This window comes from Podarcis bocagei, assembly GCF_964188305.1.
Source record: "Podarcis bocagei genome assembly, chromosome: 2".
Taxonomy (NCBI): domain Eukaryota; kingdom Metazoa; phylum Chordata; class Lepidosauria; order Squamata; family Lacertidae; genus Podarcis; species Podarcis bocagei.
In genome coordinates this window covers 63,979,943-64,005,769 of record NC_138126.1, presented here as the reverse complement: position 1 = coordinate 64,005,769, position 25,827 = coordinate 63,979,943, and the positions used below count along the sequence as shown (strand labels likewise).

At 44.0% G+C, this 25,827-nt stretch overlaps 2 protein-coding genes across 13 annotated transcripts in view; one reads left to right on the top strand and one right to left on the bottom strand.

Moving 5' to 3' along the window:
- The first annotated feature begins 1,178 nt into the window (after positions 1–1,178).
- On the top strand, positions 1,179–23,428 carry SIMC1 (SUMO interacting motifs containing 1). 9 transcript variants are annotated; one of them, XM_081184933.1, is made up of 10 exons: positions 1,179–1,830; positions 10,899–11,645; positions 12,501–12,727; positions 15,019–15,088; positions 16,810–16,958; positions 17,255–17,440; positions 18,859–18,987; positions 21,743–21,902; positions 22,118–22,202; positions 22,992–23,428. In XM_081184933.1, exons 1-10 carry the CDS (start codon positions 1,678–1,680, stop codon positions 23,207–23,209), a joined length of 2,124 nt encoding a protein of 707 aa, XP_081041059.1. In that variant the 5' UTR covers positions 1,179–1,677; the 3' UTR covers positions 23,210–23,428. The 9 variants fall into 9 exon arrangements, with proteins under 9 accessions (XP_081041059.1, XP_081041060.1, XP_081041062.1 ...); XM_081184934.1 differs by lacking the exon at positions 1,179–1,830 and adding an exon at positions 1,869–2,216; XM_081184936.1 differs by lacking the exon at positions 1,179–1,830 and adding an exon at positions 2,276–2,551.
- Positions 23,429–23,577: 149 nt separating this feature from the next.
- Positions 23,578–25,827, bottom strand: part of KIAA1191 — a 282,731-nt gene continuing 280,481 nt past the window's right edge. For all 4 annotated transcript variants that reach the window (XM_081184970.1, XM_081184968.1, XM_081184969.1 and 1 more), the window contains one exon: positions 23,578–25,219. In XM_081184970.1, the coding sequence (XP_081041096.1) occupies positions 25,011–25,219 (209 nt within the window). In that variant the 3' untranslated portion in view covers positions 23,578–25,010. The remainder of the gene's footprint in view (positions 25,220–25,827) is intronic.

The window sequence follows — 25,827 nt, the reverse complement described above, 5'->3', positions numbered from 1 at the left end:
TCCAGCAGAACAGAGATCAAGCAAAAAAGATTTGCTGAGCTTATCTCTTAACAACCACTATCTACAGCTGGGTTCTGTGTTTACTGGGGAAATATAGTACAGTTCTTTTGGACTTGGCTTTCAAGCACAGATTAAGTTTGCAATCTAGGGTTTATGTCTGATAGCTGCACTCTGTCAGAAAGTAAATTTGAATTGAATTTTAGAAATAAGGCTTCATCAGTTGTATCAATTTCAGAATATGAAAACAAACTTGGAAAATACTCTGTTGCTGCATAGGTCTTTTGTTTCTGTTTTCTTTGAAGTTTTCTTTGTTTCTGTACTTGTAATTTAAAAAGTCAGAAATAATAGCGGGGAGATTTCCCATTTCCTTTGACCTTGCAGAGAAATATTTCAGGTCATTTTGGGAGAGAGAAAATGGTTTCAGGACTTTTCTGTGGGTTTCAGACATGTGGCTTACATATTTGTATGTGTTTGCTTGGTACATTTATCAACATCTATTTTATATATATATAACCTTATTCTTATAACACAGCATTCACCCTTAGATCTCAGGGCAGATTACAACATAAAAGCACATTGTTAAACAATGTTTGAAACAACTCGCAATCACAGAAATAAGTTGGATTCTAAAAGCATACATAACAAGTTGTCAAAACTGTTGAATAGTTGCACAGCCCTTTAGCCAAGGACCACCCAAAGCTATCATATGTCACATATGTCCCTGTTTAGGGAAGTTTTTTAATGTTTGATGTCTTATTATGTTTTTAATATTCTGTTGGGAGCCATCCAGAGTGCCTGGGGAAACAAGTGGGTGGGTATAAATAAATGATGATGATGATGATGATGACAGAAAGAGGTGGTCTCCAACAGAGTATGTGGCTTGTATCCTGTTTGCCAAGATTAATGTAAGGCTGATTGCCTTATTTTGGTGGGTCTGGACATGTTATATACCTTGGTTCCTCAATCTGCTATTTACAAATTTGCACCTGTTGTTGCTCATGAGAATGCTCCATTGACAGTATGCTCAGTTTAACAGATACTTGACAGACTGGTATTGCAGGGAGGGGTAAGCCCCTACATTCTAAGCAGCTTATAGCATGGGGGGGGGGTAGTACACTCAATGGTCACCTCTCTGGTATCAGCTTCTAAGAAGCATTTCTGCTTAACAATAACCTACAGTCCACTATCAGTACCTAGGAGGACAGCAAGAAGAGCCTGTGCCTGGTTAGGAATGCAGAGAAGCTGCCAAGTTTCTTCCAGCTAGCTGGAAGGTGAAAGGCACAGCACAGCACACCTATGCTCACATCATCCATCACTCTGCTTACACAGAACACTTTTCAGATACCCGAGAGCTATAACTCAGGAGTGCCATACCTGTGTGTTTTAATTCAGGGGCGTCACGATTCTGAATCGATCACATCACGTACACAGCTGACTTCAGCCTGCTAAGTGCTGAGTCTGCAGAAACACCATCCCGTAGCTAAACTGCAAGATGTATCCTTGATTATTTAGGCCGCAAGATGTAGCTACAGTTGCAACTGCAAGGCCAATTATTCCTAGCTTGGCCTGAACTGGAGGGAAGCGTCGGTGAATAACTGTCCTGAAGCCAAATACAAGAACCTGACTCAAGAATGCCTTGATCACACACTTTCCTAGCCATGAGTGACACAGAGGATCATGTGTTTGTGTGTTTGCTACAAGCGCGTAGCTGCTTTGTGCTTGCTTTGTCTGCGCCCGATTCCTTTGGGAGTGATCCAGGCCGGGACTCTGGACCGCAGCCACAACAAACTCTTCTTTCCCCCTTTCCACCTGCTGAGAAATACAACCAAGGTCGTTAACCCCCTGATGTAGATTTGTGAAGCAAACAGCGGCGGCGAGGAACTCCCTGGGGCTTCGTTAAGCCCCGCCCTCCCGATTCGGAGTTCTCAACGTCAGCGAGTCGCGGAAAGGAAAATAATAATATCGGGGTCGGTCGGATCCCAGCGGAAGCGGCCAGCCCGGCTTGGCCCTATAAAGCAGCGGAGCTGGGCTCAGCCTCGCCCTTTCCGCTTTGCCACGCCCCTCGACGGGCGGGCCTGAGCAGAAGGGGCTCGATGGCCGAGGTTCTTGTCACTGAGTCGAGTTCCGATGGGGAAAGCGGCTATGATTGGTCTCCCCGCCGGCGCCTGGGCGAAAAGAGGAAGCGGAGATGGCGGCGGCCGCCCGCCGAGCCGCCGGTGAGTTGCGCCGCGAACATGGGGGATGCTGTTTTCTGGTCCCGAGGCTTGGACTTGGCGGCCGCTGCCGGCGTCTCTCCTCCTTTCTGCCTTGGGGACTCCGAGTCATTTCTCCTCTCCTTGCCCATTCACTTCTCCCCACGCGCTCCTGTAGGCAGTGGCGGGGTGCCGGGAGGCAGGCGCCGTCGGCTGAGCACACGCAGGCTTGTTCGTACGCGCCCGGGTCGCCAAACGCAGGAGAATATTGTGCTGGCTGGGAACTAAATTTGTAGGGCGCGCAGATAAAGTCGGCGTTTCCAGAGGGCATGACTGACGCCCGAAGCTGCAGCCTTCGGGTAAACATGCTTTTGGTAAAAACTATCCCATAAAGAGGAGCGCCTCTTCCTTTTAACGTAACGCAAACAAGTGTGCCTGAATGCATTTTGGTGAGGTTTGGAGAACAGGAGTTGGTAAAGCCAGCTTTGTTATCCGTGCGATCCTGACAAATAACTCACTGCACGCGACCCTGCAGTGCTCCCTATTGCAGAAATTCCTTGTCTCGCTCCTAAATCCCATCACCGTGGTGCTGGAGCTTGATCAAGATGTTGCTGGTATGACCTTGCTCTGCCCACTTTGCCATGAGCCGATCTGTTTCAAGAGGATACCCATAAGGAAAAACAGAAGCGCAGGAAGCTGCCTCACACCAGGGCAGATCAGCTGTTCTCAGCTCTGACAACCGGATCCTTTGAACTGGGGATTCCAGGGATCAAATGCTTTGCCACTAAACTGTGGTGCCTCCCAAACTCCAACTGAGTAGCAGTTGTCATTTAAAACAATGGAAATGGAAGTTGAATGCTAAAAAGGGAATCTGTGTGTGGCCAGCTAAATGGAGGGAAAAGGTCCTGTACTGCAGAAAGCTATAAACAAGGCCATGAGTCTCTCCTGACATCATGGGCAGTGCTGTAAAGCAGAGATATGTGGCATAGTAAAAGAATGGAGAATGAAATTGGGATAACTGGGAAGACGTGGAGCAATCAAATGAAGTTTGCTATGGCTAATGGAGAGGATGAACGTCCAAAGAAGAAATGGTAGCCGCCAGAGTAGAGCAGTAGCTCCTGTAACACAGTGCAGAGTGAACAATAATGGGATGTGCAGAGGTGAAACAGAATGAAATTCCACACTTGTTGAATAACTGACTACATAGTATGACATCATAATGTCAGTTACAAGTGACAGTTGCCCATGTTCTAGTAACTTCTGGGCTAAACTATTATTATGTGTTGCATGTGACTTTTGAAAAACATTAAAGAAGCATCATTGGTTTTGAGCACCACAACTGGGTTATTAATGGGGCTGATGGCTGCTATCACATCGCCCCACTACTAAAAGGTTCTCGCTAGTTGCCAGTTTGCTTCTGGGTTCAGTTCAGGTGCTGGTGTTGACCTTCAAAGTACTAAACAACTTCGGTTCGAAAGGGCTATTCTCTCCCACATGAGCCTGCCTGCCAATCAAATTCTGTTTTGATGGTCCTTAACTAGTAGCCCCTGCCTTCTCAGTGTAGGAGGATAGCTACTGGCAAGAGGGTCTTTTTGCTGGTGGCTCCCAAATTGTGAAACTCCCTTTCCAGACCTATTAGCCTGGCACATTACATTATTTGGTGTGTGTTTTAGATTCTGGGTGAAATCCACCCTGGGTGCATGTGGGTTTAGTAGAGCTTAGGGATGCGAGTGGCGCTGGGATGCGGGTGGCGCTGTGGGTTAAACCACAGAGCCTAGGACTTGCCGATCAGAAGGTCGGTGGTTCGAATCCCCGCAACGGGGTGAGCTTCCATTGCTCGGTCCCTTCTCCTGCCAACCTAGCAGTTCAAAAGCACGTCATAGTGCAAGTAGATAAATAGGTACCGCTCTGGCAGGAAGGTAAACGGCGTTTCCGTGCGCTGTTCTGGTTTGCCAGAAGCAGCTTAGTCATGCTGGCCACATGACCCGGAAGCTGTACACTGGCTCCCTCGGCCAATAAAGTGAGATGAGCGCCACAACCCCAGAGTCGATCATGACTGGACCTAATGGTCAGGGGTCCCTTTACCTTTTCCTTTAAACCACTTGATTTATCTTCTGGGTTTTATGTTTTAATCCAGCCTTGTGAATAATTTCCCTCAACCCACATTACTATCTTGCAGTATTCTTTACTAGCTTATTGGGGGCTATCAAAGAAGAGGCAAAAGCTGTATTTCTGTGGAGAAGGGAGGAACCCTCCTCTAACAGCCCTTTTGCTTTTTATGCTAGGCACAGAGGAGGGACCAAGATTCTCATCTCCTTTGCCAACTCACTCTCTCCTCTGCATGGGACTCCATTCACTAACCTGCATGCAGTTTGTGTTCATCTATGACAGGGTTGGGGAAACTCAGGGCCAGGTGTTGAAAGTGGCCTCCAGGAGTCTCTGTCTGACTCTTGGAATTTTGCCTAAGCCGCCACTCATTGGCCTTGGTTTGTACTGTACTCGGTTTGTACTTGGTTTGTTTTGTCTGATTGGAAATGTGTCCTTGAACTCCAGTAGTGCCTCTTGCTGGTTTGGTTTAAGGATAAGAGAGTATGTGGATGGGTGTAGAAACTAGCCCAAGGTATAAAAATAAAATTTACATTTGTTGATTACTTCAGTCTCTGATCTTGCCCACTGCTGTGGGATATATGGCCCTTGGAAGGTTGCCTAGAAGGGAATGCATCAAATTGCTTTGTGCAACATTTCCCAAATGCTAGACAACTAGCTGGTTGTCGGGGAACTTGGCTGCACAAAGTTGGCCTGCAGACTAGTGGATCCTCACCCCTGATTTATAGTAACCCATGATCCCTGACCATTGGTGATGCGTGCTGGGACTTGTAGCTCACCAACATCTGGAGTGTCAAACGTTCCCCACAGCTGTCATATGGTATCAAGGCACTTGGATCTGTGTCAGCTATGAGAAGCCTGGGATTGCCCTGCTTTATGTCACAAATTGGCAACCCACCTCAGTCCTCTTGCAGCTTGTGACGCTGTTCCTAGCATGGAGCTAAAGCCACTGGATATGACAAACCAGCTACCATGTCATAACCCTGCACATGACCTTGTTAGGGTGACTGGCTGGCCACCTGATTCTTATGCCTTTCCCTTTCAGGATCTCTTCCCTTTCTGAATGCTGCTGAATAAAGGCTTTACCTTTGTCACATATGTTGTTTATTGTTTGGCGATCTCATTTCCCACACCCTACTAGGATCTGGCGCCATGTGAGTTCAGGAAGGGACTACAAAGGCAGGGGAGGGTCCAAGGAGCTTGATGGCTCAGGGGCAGCACATCCTCCTGCCCTGTTCGCTAAATCCCTGGAACTGTGAAGGAGCATTATTCTTAGGGTATGCCAATGAGATGGGTGCTGCTGCCAAGATGTGCAAGATAATTGTTCAGGCATGTGCACTGAGTCCTTCTAGGATGCCAGCTGGCAGGGCCAGCCTATCTGGTGAGATGGAAGGTGTGGATTGGTCACAAGCGTTGGTTGGGAAATAAGGTGGAGCAAAAGGACTGGTTGGTCCCTGCAGTGCTTCTGTGGATTGGCCCTGTGTGCCTGACTGTGGACAACATTCCCCCCCAATCCTGGATTCAAATTAAGGATCTCCGGTATGTAAAACGTGAGTTGTTTGAGTTCACCTCACACCGGTTGCAGGTCAGGACTATTTTGTGTCCATTCCTTATAACTGCATCCCACAATGGAGGGCACACTTCAGGCTACTATAGTTGTCTGCTTTCTGCTGTGACTCCTTGTCTTCTACACTAGACAACTGTTACTTCTTTCCCACTGTGCTGCCTTTCATTGCTGCATTTGCTGATTCTACACAAACTCAAGATGTGACCGCAGTTGCTCTCTCTCAAGTTGTTATTCCCAGCAACAGGTATATGGAAGCATATTGCCTCTAGCAGTGGAAATTGAACGTAGCTGCCATGATTAGCTGGCAGTTGATTTTTTTTTTTAAGGATTATGAACTCTGGATAATGGCCTGTAGGAGCTTTTATGTTTAGCTCAGTAATTTTCAAGTGACAGGGGCTGGTAGTGACTGGTAGTGTGTCGTTTACAAATAAAGGCTTATTTATGGTATTCATGAACTCTGGCAGGAGGTGGTCTCAGCCCAGTTCCTGAGAGCCTGTGCTTCACATTATGCTACTTTTATTTGATTTTAAAGTAGTCAGTGAAAGTTGCATCAGCCTTTTCCTTGAAACACACGGGACATATCGAGGCCAGAGCTACTTTGAGAATTGCTTTATGCCCCTAATTTTGGTGCAGTTAGAAAATGGGGAAAATGAATAAGGGCAAGTTGTTGAGTTGAGGGAACTTCGAAATCAGAGCAGGAATGAGTCACTCTGTATCTCAGACTCAGAAACAACAAAAGAATTGCACTCAGACCACAATGGTTCCTTGAGGTCTGGTCACTGGTGCGGGGCTTCACTTCCTCCTAGTAGGCCAAGGCCTGAAACGTTCACTAGGGGGGGTGGCAGTGGGTATTGGCAAAAAGGGAAATAAATAGGCCTGTGTAAAATGCTGTGTGTTGTGACTGTTTTAATCTTGCTAAAGATAATAAGATCTGCACAAATTTGCAGTTTGTTGGTTATAAAAGGAAAGAGAGGTTATTTCCTCTCAGGCATGTTGTGGTTAAGCAGAAGAGTGAGCGGCAGTTTGAACATCTCCCTCTGCCACATGTTTCCTCTTGCGTCCCCTACAAAAAGCTACTAGAAGCTTTGAGAGGTATCAGTGACAACCCAGGTAAGGAAATTGCACCCTGTGAGGGACTCTAATGCAGGTTATAAATACAGTGGTACCCCGCAAGACGAACGCCTTGCAAGACGGAAAACCCGCTAAAGGGTTTTCCGTTTTGGAGGCGCTTCGCAAAACGAATTTCCCTATGGGCTTGCTTCGCAAGACGAAAGCCCATAGGGAAATCTCTGGGACAGCGGGGAAGCGCAGCGCATTTAGAAGCGCTCGGGGAAAGCAGCGCACTTCGCTGCTTTCCCCAGAGTGCTTTTAAATGCGGGCGGCTGGGAGGGAATCCCTTGGCCCCCCGCCAGACTTCCCGAAGCTCTTTTGAAGTCCGGCGGGGGTCCAAGGGATTCCCTCACCGCCGCCCGCCTTTAGAAGCGCTCGGGGAAAGCAGCATGCTTCGCTACTTTGCCCAGAGTGCTTTTAAATGCAGGCGGCGGTGAGGGAATCCCTTGGCCCCCCGCCGGACTTCCCGAAGCTCTTTTGAAGTCCGGCGGGGGTCCAAGGGATTCCTTCCCAGCCGCCCGCGTTTAAAAGCACTCCGGGGAAAGCAGCAAAGCACGCCGCGCTTTGTTGCTTTCCCCGGAGTGCTTTTAAATGCGGGCAGCTGGGAGGGAATCCCTTGGCCCCCCGCCAGACTTCCCGAAGCTCTTTTGAAGTCCGGCGGGGGGCCAAGGGATTCCCTCACCGCCGCCCGCCTTTAGAAGCGCTCGGGGGAACACCTGCCCCAGCCGCCCCGCTTCGGAACGCTGCTCCGAAGCAGGGCGGCGGGGCGGGAACACCTGCCCCAGCCGCCCCGCTTCGGAACGCTGCTCCAAAGCGGGGCGGGGGGGCGGGAACACCTTCTGAAGGCAGGCGGGGGGGGCGAAAGTCTTTGTCCCCCCTGCCTGCCTTCCCAGGGGCTTTTAAATCGCCCCGGACAGCGGAGTAGTCCTCCGCTGTCCCAGGGCGATTTTAAAATGCCGCCCGCCAGCATTTTAATATCGCCCGGACAGCGGAGAAGTCCTCCGCTGTCCCGGGGTTTTTTAAAATGCTGGGGGTGGGAAGAAAAGCCCTTGTCCCCCCCCCCAGCCTTCAGAAGAGGTCCGGGGACAGACTGTCCCCGGACCTGGTCTGAAGGCGGTTTCCCTAGGAACGCATTAATTGATTTTCAATGCATTCCTATGGGAAACCGTGCATCGCAAGACGAAAAACTCGCAAGACGAAGAGACTTGCGGAACGAATTAATTTCGTCTTGCGAGGCACCACTGTATTGTCAAATAAATAATAAAGGAGTTGATCAAAGAAAAGTTAGGCCCTCTTGTCTCTCCTGAATCCTTGTTGTTTCCGCCTGGTAAGTGCCATATTTTTCCATGTATAAGACGCTCCCTATTTTGGGGGACTCCAAATTAAGAAAACACCCCTTGGCACTACCCATGTATAAGATGAGCCCCAATTTTAAACCCAATTTTTTGGTTAAAAAAGCCTAGTCTTATACACAGAAAAATACAGTATCTTGCAAGGGTGCAGGAGCAGCTTTTAGCCGTCTCGTTTGTAACTTTTAAAGAAATGTTGAATACTTCTTAGCTGACTTGAGGAGTATGGGTTGTAAACAGTGCTAGTCCTCCTTAAAAGTAGATGCATTGAAGCTAATGGACATAAGTTTGGTTTATAATTTCAATGGGTCTTCTCTGAGCAGGACCAGAATTGGTTACAACCCCATGTTTTTATGCAATTAGGGAGGCCTCCAGCCAAACTGGAATTCTGTTGGCCATTTAATTCTGATGCTACTTTCAAATATCCAGAGGTTCCCGCAGGGAGAATTGAAATGGTAAAAGGAATGGCAGTTAGGCACTTCCTTTTAGGTTTCAAAACTTGTTTGTAGGAAGGTCATTTGAGCTAGGGCCCTTTATTCAGAACTGTTTCATCTCCAAATGATGTTTCTTGCTCATGCTAAGCAGCGATATCTTATTCACTTCTGCCATAATTTTAAACGTTCAACCTCAGTGCCATATTTAGGGATCCAATATGAGAGTCACATTGTCACTTCCTGAATCATAAATTTCATACAATAAGTCATTTTACTGATTTGTCTGGTACAGGGTTTGTGTGTGTGTATGTGCTAAGCATAATTTTCTTTTGAGGTGCCTCACCTGTGACTATTTTTCTCCTCTCTGCGTCCCCTCTGGAATGTTTGTCAAAGAATGCTCCAAATAGGCTTTCAATATATAAAATCTACTTGCTATATCTTGAACAGGAACGTAGAGGAAGGACTGTTTCTCAGTGGTAGGGTGCACACATAGCATGCGAAAGATGCCAGGTTCAGTCCTTGTCATCTACAGGTAGGGTTGGGAGAGACTAGCCATCAATCCTCTCCCCAGCATTTGCCCTTTGCTGCTTCCAGCCTTCTCTCAAGCAAGGATATGGGAGCCATCTGTATGGCATCTAGGCTGGTGAGAGGACTTCTCCCCTCTGAACTACATTTGAGTAAGGCTCCTTGGAATGCAGGAAGACCACAACTTTATTGTCAGTTAACTCTTGTTTTGTATTTATGTACTGAAACCTAGACTGAGTCTGGAGGGTTTTTTTTAATAATATTGAATTTATTCTGTGTTTGTTAGATTATTGATTTTTGTCATTTTTGAATTTAATGACGTGCTCTGTATTTTGTATATTTGCATTTTAATGTTTTGAATGTTTGAATGTTTGTGGAAAAGTAGCATATAAGTAAACTCAAACAATCGATATAGCAGAGCTAAAAACCTGTTTCAGAGCCTTCTTGCAAGAATTCATATCCTTTGCCTCTCTGTGTTGCTATTACTTTATATTTCTTGTGCCACAGAGGATTGCATGCATAATCTCCACTGTCTTTCCACCCCCACTCCTGGGGCCTGCTATCCTGACTTCTCATAACAGATTCAAGTGGGTATGTACTACCCTGTCCTTGCTGGCTTAATGTGTCCCACCTGGGACAGCTTCAGCCAGCAATTGAGTGCATCACCATTCAGAGTAATAACTCTCGCATCATCAGGCTGACTAAGTTTTGAAGTGATCACCAACAGTAGTCATAATCCAGAGTGGTAGCATTAGGCAAACAGGACAGCAGTACATCTCTCTATCCCAGTGCACAAGGCTCCCTTTACTCCCGTTTGTCACGTTTATATGAACATTTGATTTTGCCACTTGATAAGGAAATGTATGGGTGTCTAGATGCATTAATTAGAGAAAAAGTTTTGCTTTGAGCACCTGTGGGTAGTTCAGTTGGCTAGAGCATGGTGCAGATAACGCCAAGGTCACAGGTCTGATTCCTTTACAGGACAGAAGCATGATAAGCAGGAGATTACACACCACTGGCATTCTTTTTCGCCTATGTAAATTCCCTCTGAGGTTTTTTTACTTTAATACTATCAAAATACAAAACCCATGCATTTCAGGCATGAGCTTTGTATGATTTAGTACTGGAAAAAGGTGGCCAGAACAGACCGAGAAGGGTTGCAAAGAGCTAACTGCTGCTGTTTCTGTCATGGGATGAATTATGCAACTATGTGATTAAACTTCTTGCCATGGGTTAGTTGAGGTACATGGTCCTTGGGAAACAAATACAATAAATAAATACTAACAGCTGACACCCATGTCTGTGGGGTGGGAGAGAGAGTTGTGCACCACCAACTAATAATCTAAGTCAGCAAAGTCCATCCAAAGCCAGAAGATCTTGCTGCAGTTCCACAAATATATATTCAGGCTTTATCATGGATCATTTTCTCCATTTACCCCATCATCTAATATTGGCATAGGATAAATGCTATTGATTGGTCGGGGGGGGGGGGGGTTCTACAATTTCCAGGGTGTGCCCCCAAGCCATTTAGGATTTATAATTTTAGTCAAAGCTGTGTCATGCAGTGATGTAAATCTTTTTCTTTCTCTCACCCCCACCCCTTCTCTCCTTGTAGGAGATCATTGATCTCACTGGGGATGACATCACAGTAATTGATCTGACGGGGACTGAGGATGACATGATCAGCCCTCTTCATGATAGTTACAGTGCCATTCAGGACCTGAAGCACTCTACTCCAGTCAGCGTGCACTCGGTGTGCTGTCCGAAAATCCTCACTAAAAGCGCTGAGAACAAAGTTGATGCGCCAATCAGCATGTGGGACAGAGACTGTGAGCTGCCTTCCCCCAAAGAAGATGCTATAAAGAAGCAGCCCATATTTCAATGTAGCAGCTGCCCCATCATCCCCAGCTACGGTGGGGACTCGGAAAACAGCAGCCACACCACTTACAACAGTGATCTGGGCTCCTTAGGAAGCCCCCAGGTGGGGTCTGATGTTTTCTCCTTCTCTTCAACCCCCAGCAGCAGTGAATGTCAAGCCCCCTTGGACTGTGTGGAAGAGGGTCCTGGTGCTGGTCCGTCTGTGGAAGAGCCCAGCCCCCAGCATTCCCCACTACATCAGAGACATTCCCCAAGCCCCATCCCCTCCTGTTCTCCAATGAGCACATCTCCACCTCTAGCAGAAGCTAATCAGCATTTTCTAGAGGCAAATAACCCAGCACCCAATGCTGTAAAATCAGATGTTTGGGCACCAATGAAGCAGATCGACCACAAGGTCTGGTTGAAAACATTGCAGTATTTCCAGGGAGTTCCTGTACATTGCCCCTTTTTCCAAAATGTGGTGCAGGAAAAAGTTGCTGAACAGGTAATTGATGGAAGAGACTAGTGCTTCAGTAGTCTGAATAAAAAGAGATGGAAAGAACCAGGCTGTACAAGAAAGAGCAGGAATGAGGTCGTGCAGGCTGAAATGTCCAACATCAACCAAGGCTCTAGTATGTTTAACTTGATTGTGGGTCTCGCAGCACTGCACAGATTTGACAGCTTCACAAAAAAGCATGTGTGAAAGAGAAACTCTCTAAAAGTGCAATCCTATGCATGCCTACTCAGGAATAAGCTGCACTGAACTCAATGGGGCTTACTACTTAAGTAGATATTTGCTGTAAAAGAAGGAGGCCATTTTTATTTTACATGTTTAAATATCTGAGAAGGATTCTCCCTCAGTTGGCAAAGACAGTTGAACAGAAATACCTTATTAGGGGGAAAAACTTGTTATGTGTTTATGTTCAAACAAATTCAAATCTTCATTCAGAAATTATTTTTATTGGAATATTTACTTGTATTTTAATTTGTAACTACTCAATATCATACTTTCCCAAATATTATTTAAATTGTAAGCAGTTTTCACTGCCTTTTAACATACTAATTTTAGGATGCCTGAAGTCCTGTGCAAATACATGCATGTGCGTCCTAAATAGTCACCTGAGAAAAGTTAATTATAAATTTGATCTAAGATTGGACTAGTATTGTATCCATTTCAGCTGCCCAGTTTGCCTTTCATTGCATTCATATGTTAAGTTACCAATTTTATGAAATGGGGCATTTTGGAAAATTTTCTGTAGAAGAAAATAGCAATAGAAAACTTCCTGCAGAATCTTTTTCAATCCCTCTTCACTTGTGCTCAGGAATGTTATGCAATGTTTATGTTTCACTGTATCCACAGAAGAAGAAGCCTATCCCATCCCGGAAACTAAGCATGGCGTTCAGCACTATCGAGGAGAAATTCTTCGAGGGAACCTTGGACTTCCTTATGGATTATGTAACCTCCCAACACTACCCGCCAAAGGAGATCACATCGTGTGTGATCAGGCAGATTCTCTTGAGCTCAGATCAAGATGTGCAACAAGAGACACAGAAATATGCTTATAAGTTGTTGATGAAAATCCAGTCGTATGTAACCCGTGAATTACTATTCTTTTATTTTGTGTTGATTTGCAAAGGACCATGATCCTTTCTTTCTAAGCTTTGTGGTTGTATTGTAAATTCTGCCATAGTTTTGTGTGTAAGTGATTGCTTAAGGAAACAGATAAATAGCTGCACTTGCAGAAACATACTCTTCTCTTTTAATGGTTTGAGCTTTTCATTTCTGTGAGGCCTACTCTTTATTAATTATGAACGTTGATCATGCACCCTTCACTGAAAGGTGTCCCAGGGAAGAAGATATATTTAATTATTTAAATAAATATTTAAATAAAAAATGAGCAATGTAGAGACTAAACAAAATAAAACAACATCAATAAAATTCACAATAAGATCATAGGCAGCTGTCATGGAAAAGCTATTTGATTAAGTGATCAAATTTATATTACAATGGAACAACTGTATGTAATAGCGGCTTATTCATACATTCAGAACATGCACCCCAACTGCATTTTGTGTGTTTAGTCGTTTAGTCGTGTCCGACTCTTCGTGACCCCATGGACCAGAACACGCCAGGCACTTCTGTCCTCCACTGCCTCCCGCAGTTTGATCAAACTCATGCTGGTAGCTTCAAGAACACCATCCAACCATCTCATTCTCTGTCGTCCCCTTCTCCTTGTGCCCTCAATCTTTCCCAACATCAGGGTCTTTTCCAGGGAGTCTTCTCTTCTCATGAGGTGGCCAAAGTATTGGAGCCTCAGCTTCACGATCTGTCCTTCCAGTGAGCGCTCAGGGCTGATTTCGGCGATCAGCCTTCTTTATGGTCCAGCTCTCACTTCCATACATCACTACTGGGAAAACCATGGCTTTTACTATATGGACCTTTGTTGGCAAGGTGATGTCTCTGCTTTTTAAGATGTTGTCTAGGTTTGCCATCGCCTTTCTCCCAAGGAGCAGGCGTCTTTTAATTTCGTGACTGCTGTCACCATCTGCACTGATCATGGAGCCCAAGAAGGTAAAATCTCTCACTGCCTCCATTTCTTCCCCTTCTATTTGCCAGGAGGTGATGGGCCCAGTGGCCATGATCTTCGTTTTTTTGATGTTGAGCTTCAGACCATATTTTGCGCTCTCCTCTTTCACCCTCATTAAAAGGTTCTTTAATTCCTCTTCACTTTCTGCCATCAAGGTTGTGTCATCTGCATATCTGAGGTTGTTGATATTTCTTCCGGCAATCTTAATTCCGGCTTGGGATTCATCCAGCCCAGCCTTTCGCATGATGAATTCTGCATATAAGTTAAATAAGCAGGGAGACAATATACAGCCTTGCCGTACTCCTTTCCCAATTTGGAACCAATCAGTTGTTCCATATCCAGTTCTAACTGTAGCTTCTTGTCCCACATAGAGATTTCTCAGGAGACAGATGAGGTGATCAGGCACTCCCATTTCTTTAAGAACTTGCCATAGTTTGCTGTGGTCAACACAGTCAAAGGCTTTTGCATAGTCAATGAAGCAGAAGTAGATGTCTTTCTGGAACTCTCTAGCTTTCTCCATAATCCAGCGCATGTTTGCAATTTGGTCTCTGGTTCCTCTGCCTCTTCTAAATCCAGCTTGCACTTCTGGGAGTTCTCGGTCCACATACTGCTTGAGCCTTCCTTGTAGAATTTTAAGCATAACCTTGCTAGCGTGTGAAATGAGTGCAATTGTGCGGTAGTTGGAGCATTCTTTGGCACTGCCTTTCTTTGGGATTGGGATGTAGACTGATCTTCTCCAATCCTCTGGCCACTGCTGAGTTTTCCATTTTATCATTGGTTAAATAATTGCTACAAGTCCCCATTCAAAGGCAGTAAGTACAATATCAAGAATGCACAACTGGGAGAGTGGTCGCCTTGCTCTAGTGAAATACAGTTTGCACCTTTTAAAATAAACAAATAACCAGAAGGTTCACAAAAGAGCAGGGTACTGCTGCAAAGGAAGATCTGATACTTTTTAAATGTTGTTTCAAAAAGCCTAAATGCCCTCTTCTACAGTATTTGTAAACGTTAGTGACTTAAACAGTTGGACCATAGCATGAGCTTTAATAACAGGAGCCATCACTAGTAATGGTCCAAGCAATATCCTGCAGGTGTTTATGACACTTCCAGGGCAGGATACAACTAATGAGTCCTATCATCAGTTGGTCATATTAACAATTGCCACTCTTCACAAAATACCACCAAGGAACCAATAGACTGGATGCTTTGAAATGTGTCTTTGATTTGCTATTGCCAGGAATGTTTGTGACAAAGATTTGATGGTATAACAGGCCTACTTCTTCATTTTAGACTTCATCCAGCAAGGGCTGACACTGTGGTATGGGACTGGCTGCTACTGCGAGTGGTAATAGAAGAGCAGGTATGTTGATTACATCTCACTGTGTGGGATGGGTGGTTTTTAAGAAACTATCATTCTGCCAGCCTTTGCTTTGCAACTAAGAGAAGGGTTCCCATGCCAGACCCTGTACTAACAAACTGGTCTTGAAGTAAGCCTGATTGGCAGGGACTGCTTTGCATTTGCTGCAGAAAAAGAGGAAGGAAAGTTACCTGGCTGAACATCTTAGTCACTGTCAATAAATCAAGGCTTGCCAAAGGACATTTTGTGGTCTCTTTGATTTCGGAAAGACAGGAAAGAGAACCAACCTCAAGTGGCCGAAGAAATTGTAATGCACTTTTTTAAAAAAGTAAATGCCCAGTGCATTTCAGCCAGAAGAGGCAGAATGATTTGGTTCTCTGCCCCTGCATTCTGTGCTAGGTTCTTCTAACCACCCCCAGAGTTAACTGGGGAGGGGGGGCACATAGGGAGGAGGGAGGAAACTTGTGCATTCTTCACAGCCCACAGGCTATGCAACTACTGTTGATTATATGCTCTTCCTGCCAGGCTGGGTTGGTTTGTTTGTGTTTGTTTGTTTGTTTGTTTGTTTGTTTGTTGCTGTTCTTACTGTTCCCAAAACCTGGCATTCCGTGGTCCATGCCATGTATGATTTATCACTACTGAACTGTTGTTGTTTTGGCTACATCCCAAGTGCTTACACAAAACTGGCATGGACCACTCCTCTACATGATTGTTACTGAATGAGGCACTTTATTTTTAGAGCAGGGCCAGGGAACCTGTGGCCCTCAGATGTTGTGGGACTCCCAACTCCATCTGCCATTCCTGGCATGGCCAATGGTCAGAGATGATAGGAGTTGAATTCCAGCAACGTTTGGAAGGCCGCAAATTCCCCTTTCCTGAGCAAGGGCCATTAATGCTATTATTTTTGTCTCCACTCACACGTAGATCTGCTTTATATATTTGGGGCAAGTGCTTCAAATTCCTTTGTGCCTCAGTCTTGCCAACATCTAGCTGTATCTACATCTTTCAGGGCCAAACCCCACATGACGTTAGTCACATATTCAAACAGTTACTCTGATATTTAAACAAGTGTGATTAATCTTGTGGCTTTCTTTTGGAGAGAAAGCAGCTATGAGGCCTCCAGATAAGAGGGTGATTTTAGAAAACCAACATGGACCCATAAATCTTGATCAAGTAGGTGTTTTGAGACCGGGGCCCCATAGCTGGCTTTTTCCCAAAAGCAGCCAAGTTTTAAGCACGCTTGTTCAAACACAGGACCAGCATCATGTGTAAGCTGACCCTCATAGATATATCCATTTTGGCCTAGCTACAATCAGGACTGTTTGTATTCCAAAATCCCATGAAATGACAGAAATCAACATACTGAAAATCTCCACTTTTGTTGTTCTCCTTTAAAATGAAAACATCTTACCTGTATGTTGGTGACGGTTGCTTGAGTTTATATAGGCCACAGCAGATACTAACAGAAGAGATCTACAGGGTTAAGCCTGGAGAGGAATGAACTTCCCCAGCTACCATGCACACTTGGCTGGTCACGAGACTCTCATAGGGTGGGGTTATGACTACGTTTCTTGTCTTATTCATGTGTAAACATTGCCTATAATTTGCATAATAGCACATGCCTGGCAGTTTCAGCCCAGGTTTTTAGGTTTGTAAGCTCATCATACAGAGGAGTGAGGGCTTATTATAAATAATTCCGTGTTTAATTTTTCTGGTACCCTTAGGAAGGAAAGTTTCCTGGGCGACTCCTCTTCTTGCAGTATGTGATCCAGACCTTGGAGGATGACTTCCAGAGGATGGCCAGAACAGGCACTCTGCACAAATCCATTGCCAAAGCAGTGCTTTCCTGTGACCATTGCTTCGACAATGTCAAGTAATTATCACTTTAATCTAGAGAGGCTTCCTGTGTGCCAAGCAACTAGGGCTTGAGAAATTTCACTTGTCACATGTTCTCTGCTACATGTGCCCTTTGGCCACTGCTGATTTTAAGAGGCTGCACGTGTGAGACCCAACCTAAAGCACTACAAATACTAGTGACTCCTCACTAGGCTATAGCCCATAAATATATGTGGGTGACATGCAAGACCACTTGCCACAGACAAGCACCTGAGGTCATGGCAAGAGGACACACAAGCACATCCTTCACTAATACTCTTGTTTCTGTTGCAGGGAAGTGATTGAATGGCTAGTAGCTGCAGTTATGGGTATACGGGTTACGCAGTACAGAAGACACGTGCAGAAAACCATTCCTTCACTAGAAACCTCCAGAGCCGTAAGCAGCAGCTCTGTGCCAGAATTGCACTTAAACCAGACTGCACAAACTGATGACGTCATTCAACAATTTCAGTCCCAAACGTAAGTAGGGGAATGTACATTTTTGTGTCTTTTGCACTTTACATTGTAGAGAGGGGTTTCCTCCTTGAGATACTTTAAAGCAAAAATCCTACCTATTCAGGTGGTTATCTAGATTTCTTTCCCAATTTAGGATGACCTACCCCAGAAACAGGGAACCTGTGGCTTTCCATGTTGTTGGACTCCCAACTCCAATTGGCCAGTGACCAAGGAGGATGGGAAATGTAGTTCAACAATATTTGGAGGCCCACAAGTACCCCATCCTTGGCTCTGGTGAACTAGGGAAGGCCTGATTTTCTTGTAGGTTTAGTTCATTTGGTTTCAATGATGATGATGCACTGATAGTGGTGGGTGTCTGTCTATCTCAGTAAGCCTGGGATCTGAGCCTGATGAGCATCTTCCTGTCTTCAGTAGATATCAGCAGTTTCTCATTTTTTAAATCTTGTTAACCATATTTGCACATCAGTTTCTAATGTTGTGAGTGTCCTCTATTTCAGAGGCTTCTACTCTGCAGCCTCTTATAGTTGTTTTAACTGCGAGTCTTTTAGTTCTTATGCTCTTACAGTTCTTTTAACTGCGTGTTTTGGTTTTTAGTTCTTATCTGTTTTAATTATCAGTTTTTATCCATCCATTATCCGTGTTTAATCTTGTATTTTATTCAGATGTTTTATCCTATGCTTGTTTCTTTGTCCTTATTTGCTCTAACAATTATCTGTTAAAAAAAATCCTGCTATTTTATTTATATGTTTTTTTATCCTGGTCTGTGACCATAATAAAGTTAATTCATTCAGCAGAAAAAAAGATACAAGTCCGCTCTTGGACTGGACCTCTCTACCATTACTAATGTTTACACTGTAGAAAAGATGTGCATAACCTTTGGCCCTCCAGCTGTAGTTAAACTACAACTTCTACCATTCTGGGCCATTGGTCATGATGTCTGGGGAGTTCTAGTTCAGCAACTGCTGGAGGGCCAAGGGTTCCCTGCACCTGCTGTGGAATTTTTCATTTGGCTGGGACTCCATGCAGTTGTGGGAACATACTTCATGGAGGCCAGTAATGTTGCGACACATCATGTGACTTAACCAACCCCCATAGGAAGCAGATTCAAGCATTTCTATGGCTGTGTGGATTATCAGCAGAACAGAAGCAATTTGGAAAGAAGCTGCACCATTGAGAAAATGGCTTGAAACAGGCCTCGAGTTCATTAGCTTGCTACTCAAATACCCATTAAGTATCATCAACAAGTTCTGAATGTTTCAGCTCTGTCTCATGTGAGGCTGTACATCAGAATTTTCATCTTCCCTGATATGGTAGCTATGTTCTGATGGTTCTCTGTTGGTTTGGGAGCAAGACGTTTGAGACACTACAGTGGGGTAGTGTTGAGGTGATTAACACTTTCGTTTCCTGTTTCTCTGCCTTAGGGAGGTGGCATTCCTACAGAGGATGCTTTCTATAGCAATAGAAGTGGACAAGTCTCCAAACTGCAGCACCAGTAAAATTGTAGATAATGTGTTTTATTCATGGCTGAATATTCCCAAGCGGTGCCACAGGTAAGGGGTGTGTGGGTGTGGGTGTAAAAAATCCTTCCGTCCTTCCCTGTGCCCAACTGCCCTCATGCCCCCAGACCTACTCATTATATACCTGGATGTTCAACTGTTTCTGGGCAAAGAGCAAATATTTGATGAGACTGTGTCTAATCTTGGGAGGACTAAAGGTCCTATGCAGATCTAGAGAGCCAGCAAAAGTATTTCGTTGATATGTTTAACCAGCCTTCCCATCTGTTCTGAACAGAGAGGCAATGAGCTGCTTTCTATCAGCAAATGCAGCAGTGGTAGACACGGGTGCCTTTTTCCTGTTGATGGGTTGCCGAGTGGGAGCATGCCCACCAGCATTTTGTGGTGTGCCTTTCAGTTCCTTTAGATATGGCAGCATTTTGTGACTGGCATCCACAGAACTTCTGCAAGATTCCCAATATGCCCACTGGCCTGAAAAGGTTTATACAAGATGATGGACAAGTTGATTTGGCTTGGGTTAAGCAGTATCACAGACAAGATGTGAGGGCCTGGTGGGCCTAATTAGCCTGTGGGCAGGACATTCCCCATCACAGCCACCAAATATGCCTGCAGGGTCATACCAAAGATCCATCTAGTCCAGTATGCCTCTTCCAACAGCAGCCAACTAGATACTTCTGAGAACCTTCCTGAAGGCATTAACCCTCTCCCACTGTTGCTCCCTTGCAGTTGGTACAGTAGTATACTGCTTCTTGAATGTAGAAGCTCCATATAGTCATTATGACTGATAGTTGCTGGTAGTTGTCTGCTCCACTAAGTTACCTTAATCATTTCAACATAAATCTTGGTTAACATTCATTACTACATCTTTTGACAGTGAATTCCATATAATCATAATAAATTTATTATTTATACCCTGCCCATCTGGCTGGGCTTCCCCAGCCACTCTGTGCGGCTTCCAACAAAATATTAAAATACAGTAATGCATCAAACATTAAAAGCTTCCCTAAACAGGGCTGCCTGTATGAAATTAAGTTTTCATATAATGTATACTTTTCTTTTGGCTGGCATGAACCCATTGCCAATCAATTATTTCTTTATTAGATGCCAAGTTCTAGTATAATGTAAGCAGGGAAAGAACTTCACTATGTACTTTTTTCTATTCCATGCTTAACTTCATAAACCTACATGAAGCCTTCAGTAGTCTCAAAGTGTAGTTTAGAAAACATAAAAGGACAGAATCAGAGGAAATGTACGTCCACTGCCAGAGGTGTGCCTGGTGGGAGAAGCTGTGAGCGAGGACATCCCACCCAGTCGGCTATTGACTTCAGGTGGCCTTACACCCAAGCAAGGAAGTTTAGGATTGCAGTCTTAATTTGTGAATGTTATTCCAATGTTGTTAATGCCAAATTCTAAGTAGCAAAAAAAATAAAAATTAAAAATGGCTATGTTTTCTTGGATATCACTAAAATGAAATGGGTGTTACTTCAAAGTAAGCTTGTTTTAGGTTTTCTACTTTTAGTGTAGAAAACAAAGAAAATTCACTCTCTGCTGATTGCTTATCATCACCTATTAACAGCCTAATTAAAGCAACATCTTATAAAATAATTCCAGAGCTGTATTTATAGAAATATCCTTCACCAACCTGGTTTCCTCCATATGTAGTAGACTTCAAACTAGACTTCAACACCCATCAAAGACCTTTGGCTATACTGGCTTGGGCTGGTGGGAATTTGTAGTCCGAAAACATGGTTGTACCATTTTGGGAAAGCCTGCTGCAGAGCATGGTTAGGTTTTCTTTGAACAAATTAGTTCTGTATCAATCATTAATCTATTTGTACTCAGTACAGCAGGGTGAAATGAAGCAGTTAAGCTTCAGTTATAGCATTTACCCACTTCTCATTACCCACTATTCATGCAGTAAACATCTTCAGCAGGATAGCAGGCCTTGCTGACCACTGAGTGCACACATTCAGATAGGGTTCAGTGTGCATGGAAACAGCTACCATGTTTCCTGTGTCTATAGCAAACTGTGGGCCCTGAGACTTCCATTTTTCTTGGATGAGTTTGTTAGCCTCAGAATGCAGAAATGCTATGCCACAAATGCCCTCTTCATCCTTGCCTGCCATGGTTATTTACAGCCTGCCAACACAAATTGTAAGAATGGGTTTAGCTTACTTTTCATTGCTACTTTGAAAGAGTGGGGCCTGTTCCAGATGGGATGGTGCTTTGGGAACAGTTCTGGACTCAACTCCCCCCTCCCCCATTTCCCCAAGTGTGGCTTGGCCTGTTAAATTGGTACCAGGTCAGTGAAGCCTCATTACTCAGGTTGAATGGGCTATGCTGCTTGGCAGTATGTTTCTCGAGCTAGTTCAGGGCATTGACATATGAAGCCCAAAATGATCTGTATCACACACAAGCTTTGGAATGCCTGCTCCCATTTGAGCCTATGCAATTTTAAAGCAGCTGAGGAAATTCCATTTCAGGTTCCATCTTATCTTAGTGGTCAGGTTGGCCCACACAGGCTTTCTCTCTGCTGCTCCAGAGCTATGGCATGCACTTCCATGGGAGATAAATTTAGTATGTCCCCTTCCAATGTTCTACAAGCCGGTGATAATACCTCTGTTCCAATATGCTTTTGATAGGTGTACAACTGTTTGACAGTTGATTCATTTTGCTTTTCCTTGGTTTTATTTAGATTAGTAAAAATGGGAACCTCATATTGGGCAACAGGTGGTATAGAAAATTGTGTAAAACAGGGACAAGTTATCGTTCCATTGTTGTCTCCTCACAGGGAAGCCTTCCTAAGCAGTATGGAATGCCACCTCTTGCGCTGCAAAGTGTTAGAGCTAGTTTTCTACCACAGCTGCAGAGAAGCCCCTGATCTGCGCCCCTTATCCTTGAAAAAGATTCTGCATTTTCTGAAACACTGTTCTCTGCAGCTGACATACCAGGTACGGCAGAGTTCCTTTCCATCATTTATCCCGAGAACTAGTTAGTGTTCATCATTCCCTCCTGTTTTTATGTATTCTTTAATAATAGTCCAGTTTCATTCCAAACTGGGTTTACCTCTTTAAGAGACATGGATCTACCTCTTGCATTCAGAACGGTTATTAATGTATAGAATCGTTCTAAAAACCAAAGTAACTTAAAACCTATCTGTTCACAGGACAATGAAGCAACATGGCAGAGGTGGGATGAGATGCTTCACCAACTGACTTTATTGTTGCTGAGCTACCACAGAGTAGTCCTAGGTGAGCAGCTTGTTTACAGCTCATTAGCTTGTCTCCATAGTAGCACTATATCTTGATCAGGTTATGGAAGTGTCAGCTAGCAAATTACTTGGGCCATTTCGTAGTCTTGCTCACTCATTAAGTCATGTACACATAGAGGGGTGGTATGTTTAACCCAAAAAAAAAACCCCTCAGTTGATAGAATTGCCTGGTGGAAATCTATTACCATATATACTTGAGTATAAACCAACTTTTTCAGCACATTTTTTATGCTGGAAAAGCCCCCCTCAGCTTATACTCAAGTGAGGGTCCGTCGGTGGCAGCGGAACGAGCAACCTGAAAGCAGCCCTTTTGGGTTGCTTGTTCTTCCTCCGGCGCTGCCGCCACCAGCCTCTGCCTCTCAGCAGCACCCTAGGTAGGCGGGGGGGCGGCGGAGAGAGAAGCCCCATCTGCCGTGTGTGCATGCACACGCACACACTCTGGCCCATCAAGAGGTTTGTGGTGTGCTGAACCAGCTTAAACTCGAGTCAATAAGTTTTCCCAGTTTTTTTGTGGTAAAATTAGGTGCTTCGGCTTATATTAGAGTATATATGGTAGGTATCATCTGTCTATGGGTCCTTAAAATCGCCAAATATTAGCATTTTTCAACATGTTTCCTGCAAACACAACACTAGGATAGAATTTGACAGGGAGGGGGAGACTCCAGTTTTGCCTGCAGATGCATTTATCAGGTAAAAATGTAACGGGTCCCTATCCCACTGTTAAGTACAACCCTTACGGTCAAGTGTTTCCTACTTTTCTTTTTTATAGGGCACTTAAGAAGCTCTGTGTGTGAACGAGTAAACTTGATTATCAAGGCTGCCAGACCCAAACTACAGATCAGTGATCTTGTTGAAAGAGATTCTGTAGAGTGTGACATTGAAGATTTCCAGAATATTCTCTCTCTGACTCTGGGGCAGCCACTTCCCCAACCCATAAAGGAAAAGACTGAGCTACTCCAAGAGTTGCTTCTTGTTGCTATGAACTAAAACAGGAAATATTGGAGAGCTGAAATATAGACTTCAAGTATGAACAGCTGAGCACTGAATTTTCAGATATGATTTTTAACAGTAACATTAAACCCCCATTTTGTATTCATCGGTGGACAAGAGAAGGTTGTACAACTTGATCTTCGATTTCTGTTGTCATGCAGATCTGTTAGTCTTTTTGAGTTTCATATAGTTTTTATAATAAATTATTTTATTAAGAGGTGTGAGAATTTTGCATTTATAGGGACATGAACACTGGAAATTGTTTATTCAGTAGTATCGAAGGGCTTACTCCCTGATATGTAGATTGCAGTCTTAGTGATGTGTGACAGATTCTGCCATTGCAGTGATGACCACATCCCTAACAGTCATTCTCTAAGGTTTTTTTTATTATTGTGCAGAGATGTTAAGCACAGAGACATGAACACAAAATATCACAAAATAAATTAACACTAAACAAAAAGCTGGATCACTGTTTGCACACAGCAATGGTGATGACTAATAGGGCAGAAAAAGCTACAGTGGTATTGAAGCACAAGTCCTAATGTCATCAATGTAAGTAAAGGAATAAGATGAAGCTGAGTGAGACACCACTAAGTCACTCAGCTGCAGAACTGCCAACAATCTGTAGAAACAACACAGTTCAGAAAGGGGACAGATCCCATTTAGGACATAAAAAAGATTAGTGAGGACTTCTCAGTAAACATGCTGTTAAACAAAAGACCTTTTTATCTGCATAATGGATGTTCCAAGATTGCCATCTCATCACTATAAAGCCAACCAGTGACTTGCGAGTTTAGGACAAGGACAGTACCTGCCCCCTATGTCTTCAAGCAATCACAGAACACATCATCTTCCACTGTCTGATTGCTCAAATAGAAATTAGCAACAATTTATGCAAATACTTGTGTTCACATCTAAGGTGAGACGCTAGGTTAAAATCTTCCCTGTGCTTTAATGACTTATTTTCCTCTTCCTCCCTAAGAAATATATAAATAAGCATAACCACTGTCCCTTTAACTTTATAGCTATTATCTCACATCCTTTCCCCTGAAAGTGCTACTAATAATTCCCAAATGAATCCCCAGGAAAACAGCTACAAATCCCTTTGTTACCTCTAGGAATGAAGAAACTTTTCCATTCTACTGTGGCTCCAGCTTCATGGTATGCAGAACCCATTTGATGCAAAGGGCTTCACAAAGAGTATCATTTCATAGTACAGTTCTAGAATTAGTACTGATATTTTTTTCATGTTGAAACGTTTAGGTCCCTAAGACATGAATCTCTTACATGTAGAAATAGCTAAGCAGGGAGTCTTCAACTTTCAAGCATGGTGCTAAATTTCTCCAATATTCTTACCAGAACATTAGACTTCAGTTGATGCTAGATTCCCTCAAACGGTTCAAAGAAGATACTAGAAAGTTATACATTGTCCTTCAGTAATCTTGCACGAATAAGTAGATGTCTACACAAACAGCAGCCCAAATATTCAAGCCAAAAAGGTCCGATAAGTTGATAGTTTCCCTTTATAAAACTTAGGTATTCAGAGAAGCACAGAACTGCATGTCAGAACACTGTTGGCAAGATGGTTATTATTTTGGTGCTGCATAAGAGACCTTTGGAAGGAAAAAAAGAGCAAGAAATTCAGAAAGTTGCCCAAATCTTGTTTCACCACTGTCTGTAACTCTGACCTAGAAGAGACCTTCCTATGTCAACTGTATGTGTGCAATATGAAAGACACCCTAGGACAATATAGTCCATCAGATTTCAAGATCATCCTGCCTTTTAAGTGGAGGTGTTTCTAGAACCCAGTAGGAGTAAGCACATTCATGTCCCGGGGTCTGAGGTTATGAGAACGTGGGGACCGCTTCTTTTCATCCATAGCTGGAATGTCCATCTTGGGAGGCTTGAAAGTTGCAGGGTCCTCTGCCATCCTGGTGGCCTGGGCACGCATTAGTTCCATTGGGGTTGGTTTCTGGGCACCCTTATAGGCCTGGACGGTAAAGCCCCCTGAGAGAAGAGGAGGATACAAAAGAGATAAGAGAAAGGCAAAAGCAGCAAACCATTACGCACATCTGTGCAGATGTACAGCACAATCAAGACTTGTGTAAGCAATTGCCATTTCATCAAATTCTAAGCACTAACCTGGTGTGCTCTGGTCCATGGGGTCACGAAGAGTCAGACACGACTAAACAACAAGCACTAACCACCATGTGGCATGTGGCAGTTCTCTTTGTCAACAAAAGATATTTGTGTATTCCTATAGTGACAGTCATATGTGGAAGCTATACCTAAAACTGCAACTCAAGTATCCCTTGTGATAAGCTTTTTGCACATAATCTATGGCAACTTTGCCTTGAACAGAATTTTATTGTCACTGGAAGATTCAGGAATAGTTCTGGCAAATCAGCATTAAAGGAGCAATGCAGATGGTTAAAGAGTCAGGATAATATTCACTACATTTTTTCTTAAAAGAAATAAGTAGGCAGTGCATCTTTGCTTATTGAGAAAGTACGGAACAGACATTCCTCTATCAAATATGACTGAAGGCAAAACAAAACACTAGTAGTTAACAGTTAGTAAAACCACATTAACTACAAATTTAGGATTAACGCTGC

What these genes read in the sequence shown, in the direction of transcription:
- SIMC1 (XM_081184933.1), top strand. Translation starts at nt 1,678, where the DNA reads ATGTGTTTGTGTGTTTGCTACAAGCGCGTAGCTGCTTTGTGCTTGCTT. An exon ending in TGCTGAGAAATACAACCAAG is followed by an intron (nt 1,831 to 10,898) that starts GTCGTTAACCCC and finishes CTCTCCTTGTAG; the next exon opens with GAGATCATTGATCTCACTGG. An exon ending in ATTCCCAAGCGGTGCCACAG is followed by an intron (nt 18,988 to 21,742) that starts GTAAGGGGTGTG and finishes GTCTCCTCACAG; the next exon opens with GGAAGCCTTCCTAAGCAGTA.